This window comes from Mercenaria mercenaria, chromosome 17 (genome assembly GCF_021730395.1).
Source record: "Mercenaria mercenaria strain notata chromosome 17, MADL_Memer_1, whole genome shotgun sequence".
Lineage (NCBI taxonomy): Eukaryota > Metazoa > Mollusca > Bivalvia > Venerida > Veneridae > Mercenaria > Mercenaria mercenaria.
The window spans coordinates 68895985-68910389 of record NC_069377.1 but is presented as its reverse complement, the minus strand read 5'-3'; the positions used below and the strand labels follow the sequence as shown (position 1 = coordinate 68910389).

At 34.5% G+C, this 14405-nt stretch overlaps 1 protein-coding gene across 1 annotated transcript in view; it reads left to right on the top strand.

Moving 5' to 3' along the window:
* LOC123537383 (F-box only protein 47-like) overlaps positions 1-14405 on the top strand; it is a 54949-nt gene that overhangs the window by 25834 nt on the left and 14710 nt on the right. The window contains exon 7 of the mRNA XM_053527895.1: positions 5577-5719. Within this exon, the coding sequence (XP_053383870.1) occupies positions 5577-5719 (143 nt within the window). The remainder of the gene's footprint in view (positions 1-5576; positions 5720-14405) is intronic.

The window sequence follows — 14405 nt, the reverse complement described above, 5'->3', positions numbered from 1 at the left end:
AAAAATAATGAAAAATTGTTGCAAAAATACTGTTTTATTTTTTTTGGCTAATTTTCACGCAAATTTGACCTTTGACCTTTGGGAATAGGTTTTGCTTTGCCTTATTTGAATAAGACCTACATTCCTGACCTTGCTTTACATGTATACATTAAAATAAATTGCAACAGAAAATTCTAACAACAGCGTTCGACACTAACGGTGTCCCGGGATCCCGAGGACACCAAAAATCCGCAAGGGATCCTAAAGTTCACAATTTCGGTGTTCCGTCGGGACTCTTGATTTTCAGATAAAATATGATTCTAAAAAAATGAAATTCCCCAGTCTTGTTCGCTCAAACATCGGTCTTTTGCTAAGCCAGGGCGTTCAGTTGACCCGAGGTCCCGGGTTTTGACCCGCGAAAATCGAGAAAAACTCGTATTTTACCCGCATAAATTACGGCACGTGCGTCGGCTTGACTCGCGGAAATTTACTTAGATGCGTTCCGAGTTCGATAGTTCTGCCCCCTGTCAATCAAAATCCCAGTGAATTTCAATATTGTTCGCCGGCACAAGCGGAAATATGGCAGTAGGCGGAGCGTCGTATGTTAATTAGCTACCGACAGATGTCAGTCACGCCACGCGCCAAATGACACGTGCTTATCTCGCGGTTTGTATTTAGTACAATATGCCATGTCATTATCAAAGGTGTTTATTGATCAATGTTTACAAGTTAATTGATAAACAATGCAGCCTTAGATTATCGTGTTTGTACCATTATTTTGTGTGCTCGATACGATTACATGAGCCGGTCGGCTGTTACGGTCTATAACAAATTTATTATCATTGGCCGAGGCTTTGTTTGGGCAAAACAAATTAAATAAGCAGAAATTATACGTGGTATGATGAGAAAATAAAGTTAAAACAGTTATCCGTTCTAGAACTTTAACTGTTACTTTTGTTTTTCGTATTTGTCACTCGCTTTCTAGACCGACATTTTCGAACATTTTTATCATTTCTTACAAGATTTTTCTAGTACAAACTAAAATAAAAAGCCAATAAAACGTCTGCATTTACCAAAAATATTATCACTGTTGCCAAAGCAGCTCTTGTTTAGAAGAATTTGCTGATAATAAAAGCATGCAAACACTAAACCCCACCCACTTTTAGGCAATGTGCAAAATAAAACAACTAAAATATGAAATGTTTAAGAAAATCTGTTATGACCAATGTACTAGTTTTAGATAAAGTCTGTGGGAGTTGCATTAATCAGGCCTAAAAAATCTTTGTATCTGGTAACATGCTCAAAAAATTAGGGTAGGTAGGTCGGAACAATTTTTTTTTTGAATTTTTTTTTTATTTAAGGGAGACTTTTCGGAATTTTTTTTATGTCAAAAAAATGATTACAGATAAGGGGGTTATAAGGGGGAATGAACTAGGCGGCATACATTTAGACGAACTACAACAAATGGCAGAGGAGTGCGATAGTAGTGAAGATGAGGGGGAAGAGGACTTGGACAGAAATGGCATTATTCTTTTACAGCAAAAGTCATACTAGCTACTGTTGTCATTGATGTAAAATGGAAATAAAGTGGAAATAAAATACATTTAGTACTGTAAACAGTTGTGTTTGTTAGATTTTAGTTTTTTTCATGTTCTTACCACATTTTGTTATCAGGGACTCCTAATTTTCAGCAGGGATTCCTAAATTTCCCAGCAGGTATTCCTTCGGGATACCTGGCAAAAAAGTTAGTGTCGAACGCTGAACAAGAGCTATTATTTTTGAACAAAGTATTGAGTAAGTATGCTACAAATTGATCTTTTACATAAAAATGACCCCTGACCTTTAATACCAGGTTCGACCTTGACTTATTTTCTCTTCCATGACACCGTCTGACATATATACAGTAAAATGAAAAACGATCAGTTACTAAAATGACAAAACAAATACTTTTAAACCATAAAAAATTATTACAAACAGGTGATATTATTGCAACATTTTATTCACTTTTTTGAACTTTGACCTTTGAAGTTATGGTTGACCTTGAATGTTTTGAAATTGTATGTGCATACTAGACATCGCCTAACATTTATACATTAAATGAACTGATATCGTTTACTAATATCGACAAAATATTATCAACAAGAAGAAAAGTTAAAGAGCCATTTTTTTCATCCTTTTACATGAAAATGACCTTTGACCCTTTATATCACATTTGAACTTTTCTGATTTCAGATGATATCTTTATTACTGACATTGTGGGACACATATACACTAAAATAAATCACGAGCAATTACTAATAATGATTAGGAATAGCATTTATATTTCAAACAGGAAGCTATTCATGCAAAGTTTCACTCAGATTTGACCTTTGATATAAGCTTTACCCTTGGCAGTTTTGGGGTTACATCTGCACTGCTGACTTTGCCTGACATGCAGACATTAAATCAAATTAACTTCGGTGACTAATAATGCGAATACATATTAAACAGATTAAAAAAGTAAAGGTAACATTTTTCACATTTTTTGCATGAAAATGAACTTTGACCTTCAATTATCAGGGTTGACTTTGACGTTTTGCAACAAGATTTGCATTTCTGACTTTGGCTGATATAAACACATTACATAAGTAAAACTGAGTGACTTATGATAACAAACTAATTTTTAAGAATAAAAATAAATTTCAAATATGCCAATTTTTGTGATTTGTACATAAATTTGACCTTTGACCTTAAATATCAAGTTTGCCCTTCATTCCTTTTTGATGAATTTCTTTTTGCTGACATTGGTTGACATATATACATTTACTGACAATCAAACAGCTACTGTAACTAAACAGTGAAAAGATTGGTAAACTTAAACTTTACCCTACCCCCTAAATTTTTACAAGTGAGTTTAACCTTCCATATCACAAACATAAGTGAACAAAATATAGATAGGCACGACTTTGACACTTAAGAAATGGGTTTTCATGGAGGATATGAAATAGTGTTTCCAAAAATGTATAAACTTCTTTTGGCCTCAATTGTTGCAATAAAAGTCCGTGAGCTCTCGGACCAAATGGGACTGTTACAAGAAAATATTTATCCTGATGATATTTAAAGTGTATGCCTATGTGATCTATGTCAAAACTTGATCTTATCATTAAGAGCAATGGTACTCAGGTGAGCGATATAGGGCCATCATGGCCCTCTTGTTATTTTTATGCCCCCACTTTGGGGGGGGGGAGGGCATATAGATTTGCCCTTGTTCATCCGTCCGAGAATGTTGTGTCGCACCTAGCTCCAGAAGTATATGAGGTAGAGTCACAAAACTTTACAGGAATGTTGGTCAGCATGTGTAGTTGTGCACCTGGAGTTTCGCGTCCAGATTCATTCAGTCGTGTAGGAGTTATGGCCCCTGACTTTGTAAAAATTGGTCAGTTTAGTGTTGTGTCGCACCTAGCTCCAAAAGTATTTGATGTAGAGTCACAAAACTTTACAGGAATGTGTTGGTCAGAATGTGTAGTTGTGCACCTGTGATTTTGCGTTTGGATTCATTCAGTTGTGTAGGAGTTATGGCCCCTGACTTAGTTAAAAATTGGTCATTTTAGTGTTGTGTCGCGCCTAGCTCCAAAAGTATTTGATGTAGAGTCACAGAACTTTACAGGAATGTTGGTCAGCATGTGCAGTTGTGCACCTGGGGTTTCGCGTCCGGATTCATTCAGTATTATAGGAGTTATGGCCCCTGACCTAGGAAAAAAAATATGTCCTTTGTTATGTAGTGGGGGCATCTGTGTCCTATGGACACATTTCTAGTTTTTTAGCTCACCTGTCACAAAGTTACAAGGTGAGCTTTTGTGATCGCGCGGCGTCCGTCGTCCGTCCGTGCATAAACTTTTGCTTGTGACCACTCTAGAGGTCACATTTTTCATGGGATCTTTATGAAAGTTGGTCAGAATGTTCATGTTGATGATATCTAGGTCAAGTTCGAAACTGGGTCACATGCGGTCAAAAACTTGGTCAGTAGGTCTAAAAATAGAAAAACCTTGTGACCTCTCTAGAGGCCATATTTTTCATGAGATCTTAATGAAAATTGATCAGAGTGTTAACCTTGATGATATCTAGGTCAAGTTCATAACTGGGTCACGTAGGATCAAAAACTAGGTCAGTAGATCTAAAAATAGAAAAACCTTGTGACCGCTCTAGAGGCCATATTTCTCAATGGATCTTCATGAAAATTGGTGAGAATGTTCATCTTGATGATATCTAGGTCAAGTTCGAAAATGGGTCACGTGGGGTCAAAAACTAGGTCAGTAGGTCTAAAAATAGAAAAACCTTGTGACCTCTCTAGAGGCCATATTTCTCAATGGATCTTCATGAAAATTGGTCAGAATGTTCACCTTGATGATATCTAGGTTAAATTTGAAACTGGGTCATGTGCGGTCAAAAACTAGGTCAGTAGGTCTGAAAATAGAAAAACTTTGTGACCTCTCTAGAGACCATATTTTTCATGGGATCTTTATGAAAATTGGTCAGAATGTTCACCTTGATGATATCTAGGTCTAGATCGAAACTGGGTCACGTGCGGTCGATAACTAGGTGAGTAGATCTAAAAAAAGAAAAACCTTGTGACCTCTCTAGAGGCCATATTTTTCAAGAGATCTTCATGAAAAGAGATCAGAATGTTTATCTTGATGATATCTAGGTCAGGTTTGAAACTGGGTCAGGTGCCGTCAAAAACTAGGTCAGTAGGTCTAAAAATAGAAAAACCTTGTGATGTCTCTAGAGGCCATATTTCTCAATGGATCTTCATGAAAATTGGTGAGAGTGTTCAGCTTGATGATATCTAGGTCAGATTCATAACTGGGTCATGTGCGGTCAAAAACTAGGTCAGTAGGTCGAAAAATAGAAAAACCTTGTGACCTCTCTAGAGGCCATATTTTTCATGAGATATTTCATGAAAATTGGTGAGAATGTTCATCTTGATGATATCTAGGTCAAGTTCAAAAGTAGGTCACGTGCCTTCAAAAACTAGGTCATTAGGTCAAATAATAGAAAAACCTTGTGACCTCTCTAGAGGTCATATTTTTCAATGGATCTTCATGAAAATTGGTCAGAATTTTTTATCTTGATGATATCTAGGTCACATGTGCTCAAAAACTAGGTCACTATGTCAAATAATAGAAATAACGATGTCATACTTAGTTCAACACTGGGTCATGTGGGGATAGGTGAGCGATTCAGGACCATCATGGTCCTCTTGTTTTTTAAACCTTCCATGAATATTTATCAACATGCAAAGTTGTACCATTCCCCCACCTCACCCTCCACCCAGTCATGCCCTTCACCCAGTCACAACCTTGATCATGCATGCCTCTCCTCCACACACACATACACACAAGAAAGAGAAAAAAAAGCATTCATTTTCTGTTAAATTGATTTTGACTAATGAAATTATTTGTTTCTTAGTAACATCCTTAACTTTTTGCCAGATATATTTTTTTGCCATTCCTGACATCACAAACCCTTTTGGTGGGGGATACTAATTCATCAAATTTGCTTATTCAACTGTGTTTTGAAGTGTTGTATTATGTAGCATATGTTTCTGATAATTGCAGGTTCACCAGATGAATGGCTGGCAGAAAATGTGGCTCATCTTCTTATTCTGTGTGGGGATGTTATAACTTCAAAAATGCTCATAAGTAAAGCTATTAATGGGAGGACATTGGAGCTGTCGAGTCTGACTACATCATTCTGTGTTGTAAGTTTTTGTTTTTACTTTGACAAGACATAGAGGCAGTTTGTTTGCTTCAGTGTAAGATTGAAATATCTTTCACTAGACAGTTGGTGAAAGCCTCGAGAAAAAAATCCGTAGGCATTTTTTAGTACAATATGGTATTATACATCAAAATGTTCGTTAGGGTATATGGAATTCAGCCAGGGTGGATACCAGGCTTAAGTATCCCTTTTCAAGTTTTCATGAGGCCCCAAAAGAGGTGCACGTGATAAGAAATAATAATGAAAGTAAAATGCTGTTTAAATAGCAGGTTAAGGTAAATCTGACTTAAATATATAATAGAGTGGAAAGATTCAACTATATAATTTAATTTGAGGTATAAATGTAATTTTCAAGTGGAATTAAAAACCAAGAGGCCCTAAATTGGGGGTTCTCTGTCAGACGGCATTTACATGATGATGTGACGTATCCAGTATGTTAAAATTTGCAGTACATTGATATTAACATGTAATTAAGAAATGAATGTTTATCCTCTATAGTCTCCAGTGCATATAAAAACTAAGACATATTGCATTTTCTTTGAACTTTCATATATAATTCAAGAGGCCCCAAAGGGAGTTACACTCAAAATGAACATTTTTAACCGGACATGCTGCATATCATTTTTGCCATCAATAACATTCAGTGAAGTGTGTGGATATACTCCCGCAGTCTTAAAACATTAACTGTACTAAAACTTGTGTAAAGTAATTTTATTGTTTTTATTATTGCAACATCACTTTCTATTGAGGTCTGAGATCACTAAAACTGAGACTTTCGCAAAACACTTTAATACAAGTGTGAGAAATAACATAGAATATGTAACTCTGAGAATTTCAAGATAATGTAAAGCCAATATATTACATATACATGTTACTTAGCTGCATTTCATTTCCTTATTTTCATTTAATTGTTACTACAATAAGAGTGCGTAAAATATCAGTTTATTGGTACTAACTTTTGAGACACATATAGTCAAATTGCCCAATTATGGAATACTGAACCGATATGTACACTCTAAAAAAGTAAACACGCAGTATCACTTTTTGTCAATTATTTCATTTTTTTGGAAAACATTGTGTGTAAATATTTGATATACATATATAAAATTGCCGAACTTTTCAAAATTCAAGTGCATTTGAAAAATAGTGAGAGCTATTCTGTTGACTCTGGTGTTGGTGTCGCCTTTGTTGACATCCTCACCTTGGATAAGTTTTGCATGTAAGTTCATATCTCAGTGTTTTCCCTTGACTTTTGAAAATGAGGGTCATTGTGACCCCCAGTGTTTCACATCTGGGGGTCATTTCCAAATTTTGGGGGTCATACAGATCCAAATGTGTTAGCCTCATAAAATAAAGTCGTTATTATTATTATTATTATTATTATTATACTTTTAGGGTTTTTTTTTATAAAATTTTGTTTTACTTATACTAGTGATTATACAGACTGAAGTGTTTCCTCATATTTGTCACTGCATAAAATGATAAAAACAGCTGATGTTTGACTTTTTATTTATATATGTGCTAAAATAGGTTTTAGTACTTTTACCAGGCAGTGTTATTGTAGAAACAGGTGATTTGAACTGCTGGGTCCTACTGTACTTGCTGCCGACGATGTCACAAACATCGTCAGCTTGCTTTGCTTTTGAGCCATTTTAATATTTTTAGTAAACAGCAGACTGGTACAAGTAGCAAGCAGCGATAACAACTGTTACAAAGTGTTAATCAGTCAAAGTATCGGACTGGGTATTAAATTTGTGAAATTTGAATCGACGCAAATATAGAAAGTCGGTGATGCAGTCTGCATATAATTATCAGCATTCCCACTGATTTTTTGAAAAGTGGGTACATGCAGTGATTTTTTTCAGTTTTGGGGGAAGGGGGTCGGTGCCCTTTGGAGGGGGAAAAATACGACGTAAAACTAAGAAAAGGGGAATTCAATTGTGTTAATAAACTTATTTTTAAAAGTTTATTAAAATTTTGGGCCCCATAAGGCATGTACATGACAAAACAAAATGTAAATTCAAACCAAAAAATAACAAAAAAAAATTTTTCGGGGGATTAAGAATCCATAAAACAAACCAAAATTTACAACCAAAATGGCCCTTCCAAACAATAGATGCGTTTTTTTATTACGAAAAATTCTAATTTGCACCTTTAATTTACATTTACATAAAAAAAAAACTGTAAAAAAGGGGCGAAATGCCTGAGGGTAATGATTGATGTCGAAGAAGTCACCATTTTCCTTTCTTTTAGTTTTTTTCAAAATTTTCATAAAAGCTGTATTTCCCCAAAATTTTAAAAACCGAAAACGCCTTTTTCTCCATTTGAAAAAATTTAAATTTGTTCAAACTTTACCAAATCAGTTCAAAAAAATAATTTACTTTTTAAAAACCTTATTTTTTTTCAAAAAAATTTTTTTTGGAAAACAAAACATAATAACTACTTTCGATTAAAAAACAAAAAAAAAACAATTTAATTTTTGGATTTGTTTATTTCCAAAAATAAATTTAAAAATTTTTTAAAATTCAGAAGTCTAAAAAAACCCGTAAGAATTTTTTTCGATAATTTATTTTATGATAAAAAATTAAAAAGTTTATAGAAATCTTTAGTGGGTTTATTAAAATTTTAAATTAATAATTTAGTTCCCTAACGCACCAGACGATTAGATTTTTTTTTAAAAAAAAGGCATTGTTGCGTTTCTGTAATTTTATATACGTTTCTATACCTTAGAAATTATAGCATCGTATTTGCTTTATTTCTATACGTAATTTCGCTAATAGCATCTTATCTGGAGCCCGTGGAACTATTTTTTGTCTTTCCTGGATGTTACCCAAGTTTGTAAGCCTGCGAAATTTCTTAAAATGCAATTTATGCTTAAGAGTTACATTCGAGTATTGCAAATTAAAAGTCAAAAATATGACAGATTAACGTATATGGTCATGAAAAGGGGGAATTTGACACAATTTAAATTTCTTCATGCAGTGAACTGTTTGAAGTTTGAGAAACCTTGGAACTAATCCTTCAGGTTTTATTTGGCCCATTTAGAAATCTTTGGGATAGCAAGGATCGCAAAAGGTTTTCACCTTTAGCCATCAAAAAAAGATGCTTGGACGTCCCCCCCCAAAGCTAAAATAAAACCCTTGACTGACTAAAGGATGGAAAAAACTAAAACACTACCGGCCAAAAAAAATAGAATGAAAATCTTTACTACCCCCAATGATAACGTATTCCGCCAAACACAAGGACGATTTTTCATGATAACTGATGAAATAAAAAATTTATAATGGTTACCCATTACTTGACAATTTAAAATTAGTATTCTTTTATTTTTAAAAATCCCCCTTTTTAAATGGCAACATGGTCGTTGGGGAAATTTCAGACAACAAGGGTTAAACCAATCTTTGTGGGTTCAATCTTCATGAGGTTTTTGTTCAATTTGATTTTTTTCATTCGTTTTTATTTATTTTTTTCTTTTTTTTTTTTTTTGTTTCTTTTTAAAAGGTTTGAATTGATATATGGCTTTTTAAACGCAATAGTAGTTCATTTTTTTGCATGGCTTAAGTGCATGCATTTTTTAAAATATCATCTTTGATATTAAAAATATTTGATTCCATATCGGCTTTAGATACCTTCTTTGTTTTGACTACAGGGGCTCATAAGGGGAAAATTATTTTTTACAAAAGTGAAAAAAAAATAATTTTCAGTGCCCGAGGTTTTTGAACCCACAGGGAAAAGATTGTTGCCATGGCAGTATGCTTTACCCCTAGCAATTTGTAAAGCTAGAAAATCTAAAAAATTTTTATTTAAAAATGCAGAAAAAAGCTGAATTTCCCAGTTCCCTCTTAATTATTTATGTCTTTTTTTAAATATCAAGTTTTCGTTGGGGCCCTGTACAGATAACATTCAACGCGTTGTTTTGGGAGAAAAATAAAGCCTTCGATATTTTGATTTATCAAGGGAAGTTACTCCAACCAGTGCGATGTAAACAAAAGCGGGAAACCCGGGGAACTGTTTTCTATATAAAATAAATAAAAAACTAGATCTAGTGAATTATGATTTAATTGATTGGCAAATTATTTTTATTTTTGAGGGGAAATTTTAGCCCCTCGGAAAGGGGGAAAAAAAAAAATACTATTTTTTAGGGGGAAATGGGGAAATCAAAGGGGTTTAAATGTAGGGAATACCCACACATCACCGAAGTATGTTTTTAGTACCTTTGCATGCAAATGAGCTCTGCCCCTTCTAATTGCTGCTACTGCGTGGACTACATAAACACGGGTAGCTGGAGGAAAAGTCGCGGGGGGGAAATACACCGGGGAAAAAGTATGCCGCAGTACGCGGCACTTCACTTTTCACATGCAGATGGTGCGGTTCTACCCCCCGGCTACTGCTGTGTACTCCCGTGCGTACAGCTAGTATCTTGTGGGGAAATGCTGTGAAAAGGTTTACTGGTCTGTGAGCCCTTTTCTAATCAAACAAAAAAGATTAAAGCTCAAAATCCCTATTTAGTTTAAAATTAAATTTTTTAAAAGGACTTTAAAAAGCCCATAATTCGACTTTGGAAATTAAGGAACAAGTGCCTTAAAACATATGGCAAATCTCGATAAATTTGGGGAGCATGGGGGAAGACACAGTTCACTGCTCAATTTTTCTTTTAAAGCATATACAGGTTTTACTTTACTAAAAAAAAAAACAATTTTTTTTTTTCCCAAAATTTATTACATTAGGCCCCCAAAAAAATTCAAAAAGAAAAAAGAAAATATTTTTCATTGCATGCAAGGTTAAGCTCAGAAATCCTTAGATGTAAGTTTATAAATGAACATTTCAAAAAGTTTGGCAAATTTTCATTGTTCAAAATAATCTGAACTATTCTATGTATTAAGATAAAATTTACTCGGAAATCAAGTTCTTGCTTCCAAAAAAAATGTACAAATCCTTCCTGCATGAGTGTACTCAGACTTTTACCTAAAAAAATTCTAAGTATAAACACCAAAAAAAAAATGAACAAGTCCCTCCTGCGTATATGAAGTGTACTTCAGACTTTAACTTATAAAAAAAAATAAGTATAAATGCCAAAGAAATTGTACAAGCCCTTTCCCCGCGTATATGAAGTGTACTGCAAAAATTTTCCCAAAGTATCTGCGGTGTACTGCAGTGTACTTTATTTTCTTGGTACAAGTCCCCCCTACGTACATGCAGTGTAACTCCTTAAATTTTCAGAGTCTGTGCTGCATACTTGAAGTGTATAGTGACCCCCTGCGGTACATGCTGGTACTCTTCGAAATAGTACGTGGCTGGGGTTTGTATGAAAAATGTACTCCTCTGGCGTACTACTGTGTTCGCGGCATATACACAGCAAATACTCAGCATGTACGCCACAGAAGCTTGCTTCTGTAAGGATATACGCCCCCCACCACCACCACCACACACACCCAGCAAGCTTGTGAAGCAATTTGAAAAGATGGCTATAATTTTCTTGTTTATGGATAAAAACTATTGATGTGACCGTTCTTTTTCTTAGATACATCATTTTCCATGCAATGAGTTTTTCTTTATTCATAATTCTGAAAAAGAAAACTGTTTTCAAAAATTCAAGCAGACGATGGTAGGTATCACCCGCGGAGTTTTTATAACATTTTTTTTTTGGCTGCTGTATCTTGTTGCAACATATAGCAACAAAAAATTATGATACTTATTTAGCATGAACAGTATCGGACTCGAATAAAATGAAAGTAATTTGTAGAAAATTGCCCGATGAAAGTCAGTCTGCCGGTCATTTTGTAAATATTAATAAACAAGCAGCTTACGAGTCTTTCTTTTAAAATGGAGACCAAATAATTGTGTACTAGATGCCAGCTGACCACTTAATTATTCAACAACTTATTGAAAAAAAAAACGTCCGAAAACATTGCACATGTTGACATTTATCTGGAAGGGGTCAAAGATGTAAAGCGCGTGATTGGCTGGAATACTATTGCGTCTAGTTTTACGAATAATTGATTCGCTGTCACAGTTCTCGCAAAAATCTCACAAGTACTGGAGTAGGCGGAGCTTAAATGTGCTATCGGCATGTAAATTAAAATGTCTTGACAATAGCAAATTGTCAAACGTGTGTAATGCGGTTAATTTGCTTTGTGCGGATCAAAAATATGTTGGTTACTCGAATTTCGGCTCTTTATGGACGAACAATGTATTTTCTGTCAGATTATTTACGCATGCATTGTACCCGTGGAATTTTAAAACTTTCGTGCAAGTGACTTTTTATGCGTGAATTACGCGGATTTTCACGTGAATGGGAATGCTGATTATGAAACTGAAAGTACATTTTCAGAAAATCGCTCTTTGTAAACAAAATTGGCCTGATTTAGATTTTCAAGAAATTGGGTCCACTGTGACACACAGAATTTATTTTTACGGGTCATTTCTCAGAAAAGTGCGACTATGATGCAGGATTTGTGCGTCAGGGAAAACCCTGTATCTTAGCAACCAATATATGTGTTGGATTAAAACTTTACATAAGGCTTTTGTGTCATCTAACCTATTGAAATAAAAAATAATCTTGACTGAGTTTAATACAAAATATGATACGTTTTCAACCTAGAATATTTGGTAAAAGTTTAGTGTGTACCTAAAAAACAAGGTGTATTTCAGAAACTACATGCACTTGATTAATTTTAACCCGTACGAAATCTTACAGCAGTATTTGGACAGTAATTTTCCAAATTTTACAGCAGTAAATCCCTTAAAATACCGTTCAACTCAAATTTAAAACAACATAGATAAAGGCACTGTAAATTCGATTTTACTCCAGTAAACCTACAGTATTACTGTTTGAAATATGCCCTTACAGAAGAAAAAGGCCTGCTGCGTACTCTTGCTGTGTACATACAGCGTAGATTGATGTGTACTGAATCAAAAGGGGTTTAAATAGTAGCAGGATATACACCGCACATACACCGATTTGTCGTTTGTAGTACACTTTTTACATGCAAAAGAGCTCTGCCGCGTACTACTTGCTGCGTACATGCTGTGGACTACATAGTACACAGGAGTACACTGGAGGGAAATTAGTATGGGGAATAGTACGCAGCATGTTTCGCGGCACATACACTTTTCACATGCAAATGAGCCTGCGGGTACATGGGCTGTGTGTACTCTGGCCCGAGTCTGCGGGTACATGCTGTGTAGCCTGCTGCATACATGCTGTGTACTCTTGTGGCGAAACTGCTGGATAATGTAAATTCCTTCCCCCAAACCAAAAACTTTCGTATGAAAAATGCTGTAATTTGGACAAAAAAAAAACCCAGAAAAAAGATAAGTGACAGGGCTAAAAGATTTACCCTTACCAAATTTAATGTAGATTGATTTTATCAAAAAAATTAGTTTTGCTTTTTTTCACCCCTTTTTAAAATGAAATAAATCGGGTTTTTGTAGCATTTTAACTTGGAAAAACATTTGAAAAAAGGGGCGTAACTGAAATCAAGGGGAAAAAAAACCTTTAAGAAAACAAAATAAAGTGTTATGATTTATTATGAGGGATTGTTGCGTAGTTTGTTTTTTTTTGGTTTAAAAATCCATTTGAGAACAAATCTAGGACTGGAATTTTTTAAAAGGGCATTTTTTACACTTTTACGCCCGGAAAAGGTAGCCCCAAAAAAAAATTTTTGGATTGTTTTTTTTTCCAAGGGGGCGAGCGCAATTAAAAAAAACATTCTAAAAATTTACGAGGGGGCAAACCCGATGAACAATTTTTTTAATTTGGTGAGGCCTTAATTATTTTAACAAAAGGATTAAAGCCTTTATAAAACTGTAGAAGGTGTTTTTTCTTAAGGAAATATTTTAAAGAACAGTGACAGTATAAAATTTTCTCATTCAGGCGCTGAAAGGGATTATTTGGTAATTATTTCATGGGATTACAAAAAAGTTTAAAGCAAAGAAAATTCAAATAAAAAAGGGGGGGATTTCAAAATTTTCCCAAATTAGAAAGCTCCAGGATTTAAATTTTAAATGAAAAAGAAATAAATTTTTTCACTGCAAAGCAAAGTGGGAGGCCGAAATCCCCTAAGATGTAAGCCCTTTTCCAAAAGAAAAAATTTCAAATAGTTTGAAAAAAAAAAAATTTGGTTTATTGGGTTTAGGGAAAACGGTAAACTGAACTACTCTATGCTATTAAGTTAAAAATTTTTCGGAAAAACAAGTTTTTGCTTAAAAAAAAAAAAAAAATGTAAAAACCCTTTCCCGCAGAAATGTCCCTTTAGCTTTTACCTAAAAAAAAAACTAAAATATAAAAAACCAAAAGAAAAAGAAAAAAGTCCCTTTTGCGTTATTAAGTTTACTTCCGGGCTTTTTAAATTATAAAAAAAAAAAACCCGTATAAAAGCCAAAAGAATTGGAAAAGTCTTTTCCCGGTATATGAAGTGTACGGGACAAAATTTCAAAATATCTGCGGTTTTACTTCCGTGTACTATTTTTTGTACAAGTCCCTCCCGCGTACATGGGAGTGTACTCCCTTAAAATTTTTAGAGTCTGTGCTGCGTACTTGAAAATGTTTCTAGTGACCTCCTGCATACGCAGCATGTACGCCACAGAGGCTTGTTTCTGTAAGGGTGTAAATTAGCAGTTAAAATGGCGTATTTTACAGCAGTAAAAATGGTGAAATTGACTACAGT